This window comes from Ipomoea nil, unplaced genomic scaffold (genome assembly GCF_001879475.1).
Source record: "Ipomoea nil cultivar Tokyo-kokei standard unplaced genomic scaffold, Asagao_1.1 scaffold0327, whole genome shotgun sequence".
In the NCBI taxonomy this organism is placed as follows: Eukaryota; Viridiplantae; Streptophyta; class Magnoliopsida; order Solanales; family Convolvulaceae; genus Ipomoea; species Ipomoea nil.
Genome location: NW_017616755.1, coordinates 1,297,287 through 1,307,952, shown reverse-complemented (window position 1 = coordinate 1,307,952; position 10,666 = coordinate 1,297,287). Strand labels below are relative to the sequence as shown.

Here is a 10,666-nt window from a genome sequence, read left to right as displayed (position 1 = left end):
TATTCATCGTTGTTGTTGTTGGACTGTGATCCATTCCTTGATTGAGTATGGTTTCATATCTTCGTTGTAATCCGTTGATTGATTCTTGTTGAGGTGTGATGCGTGTGTGGCTGTACCTGGATTGCACGATTTCGGTTTATGGGGCCTTAATCACCAAGGTACGGCAGCGGTCCTCGTGGTGGCCGTGACGTGATTATGGAGTTTGTGACCTTTGTGTAAGGTTCACATGTTTCTTGGGTGGCATGTGTTGCCGTGTGTGATCGGTACCCTCATGTACTATGAAATAGGTGGTTTTGTTGGAGGGACTATTGGAGGGGGAATGACGGTTCCCGTGGGAATAAGGTTGGACTTGGTGTACAGGGGTCCTGGAGGTAAAGGTTGGAACTAGATATAAGGTTGGGGGTAGCCATAAGGTTGGAACCGGGCATAAGGAAGGCATATCAACTCGTAATGGGTGATGTCACGAGGGCTGGTGTAGCCGTTGTTGTGAGTTCTCTCCTTGTGACGTGTGTAGTCACAAAAGCATGTGTTGCCTAGGCATGTGTTACCGTTGGTCTTGTCTTTATCCTTTTGTGTTGTGGTTATCCTTTGTGGTCTTGGGATGTGTTCCCGTGTTCTTGTTGAGAGCGTGAGTCTTGTGTTGACAATTACTCTTGGTTTTGTACTTATATACATATGTATTCCGTTTCGAAAATGGCTTTACAACTTATATCTTATCTATGTATGTTATTTCACATGTATTGGTGGGTTACCAGCATTATTCGCTGACTAGGAGTCGTCCCATGTTTATTGTGTCTTTCAGGTGATGTCTAGACGAGTGCGCGGTCTAGTGCTTGCTAGTATAGCTTCTCCCTTACGTTTTGTGGCCTGTGAGCCAGCTTAGATGTAGAACAATGAGAGAATGGGTTTAGATTTAAACATTGCAGATGTTGCCTGTGCGTTCATCCCTTTGGTGGACGTGGCATAGCACCCCGTATTCCAGTTTATATATATCTATCTATCTTTCAGTCTCCCGCTGTGTTTGTTGTTTTGTTTAGTTATCTGCGTGTTTAAGGCTTTAAAATAGCAGTTTTTCGGGGGTGTTACAGTGTCCCTGTCTATACATCTTCCAGTCTGGCTGAGAGCCTAGATCACATTCGCCACTTTGCGGGTTTATCCTCTGCGTCAGCACCTGAGCCGTACAGAATAATACATCCAAGGCATGATCCTTATATTCCAACAGACAGTGATGATGAAAGAATTTTGCCTGAAGTCTATGGTTCAAAGGCTGCATCCTCTAATCCAAATGAGATTCTATCCGTAGCCGAGACAACACACCCAAATTCCACATCCTTCAAAATCAGAGAAGTCACCAAGCTTCTAGCATCCTCTACTGTTCATGGGTCTGAGACCAGCAATTCTGCATCTCCTAGTCCTACAAAGAGCTCACCCGTCAGAGAAAGGCGAATGTCCAAAAAGAAAGGAGTTCCAGAGAAAGTTGATGTGGATGCTGGTGATGAGCTTACAGAGTCTCCACTCAACCTGGGAAGAAAAGAAGGTCGGCTGATTCTGAGAAAGCTGAAAGTGATCTGCCAGTCAGACTAGTTTTTAAGACTCTAAGGTCTTTTGTTAAAAGTAAAGCTCCTACGGTTGTCCCATCAACAACAAGCAGAAAGATGAAAGTTACTTCAAAGTCAAGAGGAAGGAGTGTTACTCCTGATTTGCAGAATGTTCCTGTTGTCGTTCCAGAAAGTCCTGATACTTGTGTCTACAAGCCACAGTTTGTCTCTAATGCTGCTCAAGACAAATGGTCCACAATGGTGAGACGAGAGCTAATCATACAGAGATCAGTTGATGAGAATCAGTTAAATTCAGTTTGTGATGTATTGCCTCTTATGAGTGAGGTTGGTCTGCTGCAGACAGTGACATCTGTTTGTAATTACTCGAAGTTGCTGTCTTACAAATTCTACTACAACCTAAATGATGAGATTGACATTCTGCCTAGCGAGAGGTACAAGCAGATCTTCATCCTGGGCAAGTGGTATATGTTTGGACCAGATGTCATCAAGCAGTATTATGGGTTGAAGAGAGTTGAGGAAGACGAAATTTCTAATTGGGATTTGGTGGCTAAGACCCTCACTGGAGGACTGCCTCTGTATGGCCAACTGGTGATAATGATACCTTGTCCAGCTCTCAATTCACCTTCAAGTTTGTTATTCTACACTGGATTGCTCTGCACAACTGGCTGCCATCTTCGCATTTTTCTACAGTTAGCAAGCATCTTGCTGCTCTTCTGTTTCGAGTTGGCACCAAGATGACCATTGATCTAGGGAAATGGATCTTTTATCATATACTCACATTGATACATCCCAAGGAACAGAAGATAAAGCTTCCTTATCCCAATCTTATCTTTGGTGTTCTAACTTCTCTGGGTTTGATTCCGATGCCAAGTGAGGTCATTGCTCCTTCTCTCCTATATACTGTGGATCCGCGTCTTTTGACTGGCAAACACATCAGGGATGTTACGCCTATTGATGCTCTGCATACTTCTGAGGCTGATGCTACTGTTGAAGATACCCCCTATGCTCAAGATGTGCAGTTGTCCCTGCCATTGAAGGCGTGAGTGCCTGAGCTGGAGACTGTGAGCAATATTAATTATCTCGAATCAGCTCAATGCTGCTCGCACTGAACTTGCAACTGTTCTACTCCGAATGAGTTTGTCTGAGTCTGCTGCTGGTGATGCTGTGAAGTCTGAGTTCTTCTACTGCCTAACGTGTCCTTTGTCTATCATTTGCAAAAAGGGGGAGTACTATACTAAGCGGGAGAATTTGTGTTTGTGATGATGGTACCTTCTGGCGCTATCTGGGCATGTGGTGGTGTTTCTTTTTGTGAAGAAATGGTCTAATCTATGTTTTATCCAGCACGGGTTGTGTGCTAATGTTTTATGGGTTGTAATCAAACAATATTTCCTTTTGCTATAACTATAGCCAGTATTGGCCTTTTTTTTTTTTACTATGCTCTTCTCTATCTTTAGTTGAAATGTTTCATCTATAGTTGAGTTGTTTTGCCAAATAATAGTCAAAGGGGAAGTTTGTTAGTGTTTCATTTCTGTAAGAAAAACCCCAACATATAATTGGCAATATTATTATGGCAAATTAAGATAGGGTTTGGCTTGGTGTATGTTTGTCCTTGAAGAAGACTGACTGATCAGTATAATCAACAGACACACTGCTAGATCAAGCCACTGAAGATCTGATAAAGGAAAATTTTCTAAAAGGCTGAGACGCGGTTATGAGATGACAGTTTTGGAAAGAATATCAGCGGATCAACATGAAAGGTATGGATCGAATCTTAAAGATTTCTTTCTTCACAAAAAGTCCTACCATCTACAATCAAAGATATATTTGGAGAGAGTGTCCAAATCAAAGACGTATATATATCCTTGCTCACTCAGAAGTTAGGGTTGCATTGATTGAAGATGCAACACTCTATACTAAACAAAATACACATCTCTGGTTGTCATGCCTCTTCTCTAGACAATAAGTTCTTGGTGATTATGAAGAAGAACTTGAGAAGTATCAACGTTGCTTAAACGATAGGACACGAAGATCACTCAGTTGTGGGAACAACGTGGGACTACGTCATTGAAGCGGGCTATATCAGAGTAAGCTCTCCAATTGAAGGGATTTCATTGGACTTCTGCATGCGTGGCTCTCCGACTTCAACAATCCACTAAACCTTTGTAGACTGGGTACTGACCTTGTGTGGGGCACTTGGGTGAGATTGTTTTTTTCTCTACCTTTGTACATTGGATTATGAGTTAGTGGATTGGACACCTAGGTGATCGTCCCCTAGATGTAGATACACACTCAATCGAGCTGGATAAACAAACATATGTGTTGATTTACTTTCTGCCTTAGTCTTCCGCTATACACTTTATCTGTCGTTCTATCTGAATGACCGCTTAATCGAGAATCTAAGTCAGTCAGTCCGTTATTTAGTTTGCTAGAAACTAAATCAATATACAAATTAAGATAATATGCAAAATTGCATATAATAATTCTCAACTTGTAGCTCACAGTCAGGGGCGGACCTACAGTGGGGGCAACTACCTCCACTCACCCCACCCCCACCCCCACCCCATGTATAACCCTTGTATATATATATATATATATATATATATATATATATATATATATAGTACAAGGTTTTGTATAAGTAAAAGCAAATAGCTAATGTTAACATAAAATGAGTTAGCCTAAATGGTAGAGCATGTGTGTTAGTCGAAGGAATGTTACAAGGGTTTGAATACTTGTGGAGTTTTTATGGTTATTTGAACAGTATTGGCTTCAAGTCTTCAACACATACGTACAGTCTTATTAATGGTAGGCTTCAACACACACATGTATGTATGTATGTATGTATGTATGTTTTTATGGCTATTTGAACTGTACTGGCTTCCAGTCTTCAAACACATATGTACAATCTTATTAAATTAATGGTAGGCTTTCAAAAACCAAATTAACATACACGCACACACGCACACACACACACACACACACACGCACATATATATATATATATATATATATATATATATATATATATATATATATATATATATATATATATATATATATAAACTTTTATATTAAAAATGAGATGTGTAATTTATAATGTGTTTCCTATTAGAATTATTTGGTAAAATTAATTATGTCTCATATTTTGTTATACATATTTTTATAAAGTTTTGATGTGTTTTATTTTTCGCTCATATTTAACAATATTTAGGACTAATTTTTAAGTATTTTACTTTTTTAAATTATCCCGTTTATTTTAATATTCGTCCCACTGAGAAAATTTTCTGGGTCCCTGCTCACACCGTCAACCACTATTCAATTACATGGAAGTTGAAACTCACTATCGCTGGAGTACATTCGTGACTCACTAAGATTTAACAGTTTCAAATTTACCTTTCGCTGGAGTACATTCGTGAGTCACTAAGATTTAACAGTTTCAAATTTACCTTTTGACTTTAATGCTTTATGCCCTTAAAGTTGGAGTCACAATGACTTTGAAGCTGAGTTAGGGTTAGACTTTTAGGTTTTTGAATAGAAGTTTGAAGTTTGTTTGTTTTTTTTTTTTTTTATGCTACTGACTCTATTATAATGTAGGAATAGAAGTTTTTTTTTGAATGCTACTAGCTCTATTAGAATGTAGTATTTGTTCATATACTTTCTCAACCTACTGAAACACAAAGAGCCAATAACGCCTCCACTAAGGTTCGAACTCACAATTTTCCAAATGAAAATCCAACCCGGGTACCATTAGACCACATAGTCTTGGTAGGAATAGAAGTTAATAATATCAATTTTTTAAAATTATATTTTAATGCTTTAACAACATTAAATGAAGTCCCTAATAATTTTTTTTTTTTTGTTTTTTTTTTTTTTTGATTTTTGTTTTTTTAACTAAAGCACACTAGGTATAAGGCAATGAGTAACTGCCGCCAAGTATCTTTAAATGGTTACTAACATATATGGATATTTTCAAGCTAGCAGGGTTATCAATCAAGGAAATCTCTCGTCTCCTTTTCCCTTTCTATTTGTAATAGAATCGGCAATTTATATCGTGCACCACGATGTACATAGTAATGTGTACCCATGTATAAAACGTGAGCGTTTCATGCTGATGTCACTCCGTCAATCCGAACATACCAAACCGCATTATATTATGTGTATTCAGTTAAAATTTTATGTGTATTTTATTATGAGTTTATGTGTGTTCAGTTAAGAGTTTATGCGTATTATGTTAACCAACCCCTTTATGTGTATTCAGTTAAAAGTTTATATGTATTATGTTAAGAGTTTATGTGTATTTTGTATTATGTTAAAATAAGTGTATTCAATAATGAGTTTATGTATATTCTGTTATGAGTTTATGTGTATTCTGTTATGAGTTTATGTGCATTTGAAACATAGAATTATTTTTTAAAACGACGTTGTTTTGGGAGGCGTAAGGTGCACAGTGCTATGTGCGCCCTGTTGCATGGTATAACGATTGCGGCCGATGCCCTTTTTACGCAAGAAAGCAAGAAAATTTCGGAAGTGCATTCTTAATAAATTTGCTTTTAATTTGTTTCTAGTCAAGAATTAAATTATGAAAAATCTACAGTTGTTTTTGGCAAGAGACTTTATAAAGATATGAGACTATGAGAGAAGGAAGCTTCAAATAAAGGGAAGTAGAATCTAATGGTCAATTTTTTAGACGATGAATACTTTTAGGGTGTGTTTGGTTGACAGGTTTAACTTTAAGTAATTGGTATTAAATTGATTGGTATTATTTGGTTGATAGGTTTTTAGAATACTACTATGGATTTCAAATACCTCCTTAATTAAAAAACTCATGCCCAAATAAAATAAGGGTATCGTCCTCTTTCATTCTCTTATTCCTTATCATCCCCTTTTGATTAGTGTTTTAGATTTTTGTTTTTATTTTTTGTTCACATTAGTCTTTTGGATGTCTTTATATTAGAATCAATTATCTTGATTTTGTATTTTTGTATTTTTAAAATCTTTATTCCCATTATTAGATCATACATAACCAAACAACTTTATTGATAATCATTATCATTCCACCCTACTACCCAAACATGCAAAATACTTTTACTAAAACTCATTACCATTACCAAGTATTTTGTACCCGATCCATTCCAATTCTGATTCTGATTCTCATGTGCAAACCAAACACATCGTTATTTGTAGATCAAAGAGAGATCTTTAGGACAATTAAAGATAGGGAGGGGGACGGAGAACTGGCACTCATTCTTTCAAAAGGTGGAGAATCCCAACCTTAAGGGCCCCCACACTCCGACAGCATTTGAAAGGATGTAGTGGCACTCATTAAATTACTGGTACTTGCTACTCCAACATATACATTGGACCAATTCAACATTTCTTTTCCCATTGTTTTTTTATGGATGAATGAAATTTATTCTCATTTCTAAAATCCTTCGAGCACCGTTCTCATGGTAGGTACGTCTCTCATCCATATGTGTATGTGTGTTAGATGTCTCCTCAAATGTAACAACACAATTTTTTGTTCAAATATATTTATTATCTTAATTATGAATTTAATGAGACACCTCAAAAGACACTTCCAAAACGTTAAATAAACCATTCAAAATTCAACTAAAATATTACTTTGTAATCTTATTCTAAAATTACTTGATTGCTCACACTTAACGTGACATGTTGTTTTACTTGTCACCTTAGAAACGATCATCTTTTATGCTTTTATTACTGAATCCACGTTTTAAAACTGAACTGCCACGTCTGATTCTAGCCAGCAATTAACAAAATCCCAACTCCCTAAACCACACTATAAATACGTATATCTTTAAACAAGTAATTATATTTTATATTTATCAAAACACCCCCTTTCTCCGCTAGTTTAGAGGATGTTTTGCGGCGTAAAAACATCGGCGGCGGCGACGGCGGCTATGGTTCCTACCTCAATCCATCCGTCGCCTTATACGTCCTTAAGGGACCTCTTGCCAGCCGCCGTCGTCAACTCCCCGAGGCCCATGACTCCGGCGGCTCACCGGGAATTGTACTATGGCTCTGAAATCTTGATCCGAAATCGACTGGTGAAGCAGGCGGCGTGGGCCTATCTGAAGCCGATGTCGACTTTGACGGTCACCGTCGACCAAAGCTTCCTCCGCCGCGTCTTTCAGAACAGCGCCGTCACTGCTTTCGTCCACTTCGTGGATCGCCGCATTCTTCTCCCGCTGTCCAGGGCTTTCAAATGGTTGTTTAGTTTTACTCAAATCCAATGCTCCACATAAAATTTGAAGCTGAAAAATCAATCAATGTTAATAATAAATTTAGTAAATAAATAAAATTGAGTTTTGATAGTGAAGTTAAATGATTATGTTATTGCTAATCTTCATTCTTCAGTACAAATTTTTGAGCATAAATTGTTAATAAAAATCAACATAAAAGATTTTTAATGACTACTGGAAATTTACGGTCACGATGATGTCCTTTTTGTGACGGAGCATCTCGCCATTGATACATCTACCCGCTCACAAAATTTTCACTCATCATATTATTTTAATAAGGGAGAATCTCGTCATTTTTTTTGGTGGAGAAAGAGAGGCTAAGCCTCGTGATTATCTAACTCTACGAGTAAGAATCTAGTCATTAATATTACTATTTATTAATTAAAAATTTCCTCATTATATTTGATTTTACCTTTCACTAAATATTATATTTTGCCCACAAATGGCGAAATCATTCGCCCCAAGGGCCCCACACCATAAAGAGAATTTGGAGTGTTAGAGGAGGAAAAGAAGGTAAACTATGCGCGTGGGCTGTTACAACACACACTATAAACAACCTGCGATTCAATCACTGGTCGTAAATACTTTTAAGGTAGTGTTTAATACATTATACATAACCTTTTATCCTTCTTTTATCCTTTTCTACAAACCAGCCATGCCCAAAACTCCACATTGTTGCTTTTCCTAACAACTAGCTTTCACATATTGCAGCATTTAAGATTGTTCCAAAAGAATCATAAGCTAACTTTACTCTTCAACCAATCCAACTCGGTGAAAGAATGACCGAGAAAAATGTAGTGTGCAATTCAAGTTACATATTCCCAGTTAAAAGTCACAATTCAAGCTAAAAAGCATTCATAAAATCTTAATTAAGGAAAAATTTAGCAAACTTTAAATTTTTTTAAACAATTGAAAAATGTGCAAATATGCCATCAAACTATTTGGAATTAGCAATTAAGTCATGGAACTTGAAAAACTCTAACCCAATACATGAACTCGTGAAAAAATTTCAATTAACATCTTTAGCAAGTAAATGTCAGGTTCCCTCTAATTAGATTGCCATGTGGCTATGCTCGCTCCGCGTCTGTACCTCTCTCCGCCTTCGTCCTCATTAATATATATATATATATATATATATATATATATATATATATATATATGTATGTATGTATATATGTATGTATGTATGTATGTATGATCAATAAAAGTTCTAGGATTTGAGGACGTTCAGGACATCAAGAAGAAACTCTCGAGCAAGTTTAGGACTCTTAGCATGTTTTTGAGGACGGGTGCATTCACCATCAAAATCGTTTCCATCCTTATCTATACCATCATCATCCTGAAAACAAGACATGTAAGAATCTTTTTTTTTTGTAATTAGTATATAAACAAGTGTTACAAATCAGGATGCACAAAAAACCTTCAGATATTTTCCCCTAGCGTAATTGTAACAAAACCATCACCAACCACAAGCTTGAAATGTACAGGGTGTTGCCCCTTCAGTGCATGAGCTTTAACAGAGCTTTAATAGAATCCATTCATTTTCCATGCTCGAAGACTGATATAGCATGCACTCAAACTGCTGAGCTCTAAACCATTCACTCCAACTCTTTCATTCAAACAAACATTTTCAAACTCCAATAAATCAGATTTTCCCTCTCCCGTTCCAACTGCCCAGCCATTCAAAATGATGAGTGCCCTGTTTGGTAAAATAACTGTTAGTTGTTAGTTGATTGTGTTAATTAGAGAGTATAAATAGTTAATAACATTACCTGATTGTAGAAAATTGTTTGGTAAAAATTAGTTGTTACCTAATAGCTGTTTAGTATAATATATTTTCTCTAAAAGCTAATTAAAAAAATTACTTGGAGTAACTTTTTGAATTTTAGCCTTTTGGAGTTGCAAAAAACTAATTAACCAAACACTTATATTGATATTTTAACAAAATCAAACAATTAATAGTGGTCAAATAAGCCAAAATTGGCTTATAGGCCAGTTTTTTACCAAAATGTTCCTGTGGTGTCAATGAAGGTATGATGCCAATATGCTTCGATTGAATTTTGAGAGACCTGAAAGTGGAAAATATGTGGGGTGGAAAAGTAACAGAATACTAAATAAGACACGGTATCTCCATTAGGTAATCATGCAACTTCGACAACTTTCTTAAGCACCGCAACGGATTCCGGGACCGGAGCTATCTACTCCCCTTCTACCAAATGGCTTGGCACATTTTCTGCTACTCTATTAAGCACAGCAATGGATTCCGGGACCGGAGCTATATCGTCGGGGGCGGGAGACTTTTTAAAGAGAGGCAATATAATCCACATAGGATCGGATAACAATAAAAAAAAATATAATAACACATGTCAAGTAACTTTTTTCCGAATTTATGTATTGATTTGGTACTTCTTCAAGTTCGATGGCTTAATTGCTATTCCCAAATAGTTCGATGGCCTATTTGTACTTTTTCCCTTAAAAAAAAAAAATTAGTGCAACTACTCGCTAATGCAAATGTAAACTATATATTGTCATGAGACAATTCAATGGCATAAAATTAGTTTCAACACAACCTAACCACAATAACTTTAAATTAAAAATATCAATATTCAAAGTAAAGGAAAAATATATTAATTTCATATCAGTTAGAGTTAACGTATATACATTTTTTTAAACATATGATGTGAAATTACATCATCCAAAAGGAAAATTATTGTGTGGACATTGAATAAAAAGTATATTTTTAATAAATTAAAAATATATTATTTTTATACTGAATGTATATTATTTAATAGTATATAAAATAATGTACTTTCAATACTCAAATAATGTATATACTTTTAAATA

At 36.2% G+C, this 10,666-nt stretch overlaps 1 protein-coding gene across 1 annotated transcript; it reads left to right on the top strand.

Annotated features, from left to right (window-relative positions):
- The first annotated feature begins 1,655 nt into the window (after window positions 1–1,655).
- LOC109171669 lies at window positions 1,656–2,819 on the top strand. Its single transcript, XM_019320741.1, has 3 exons — window positions 1,656–2,187; window positions 2,250–2,596; window positions 2,649–2,819. Exons 1-3 carry the CDS (start codon window positions 1,656–1,658, stop codon window positions 2,817–2,819), a joined length of 1,050 nt encoding a protein of 349 aa, XP_019176286.1.
- Window positions 2,820–10,666: the final 7,847 nt, after the last annotated feature.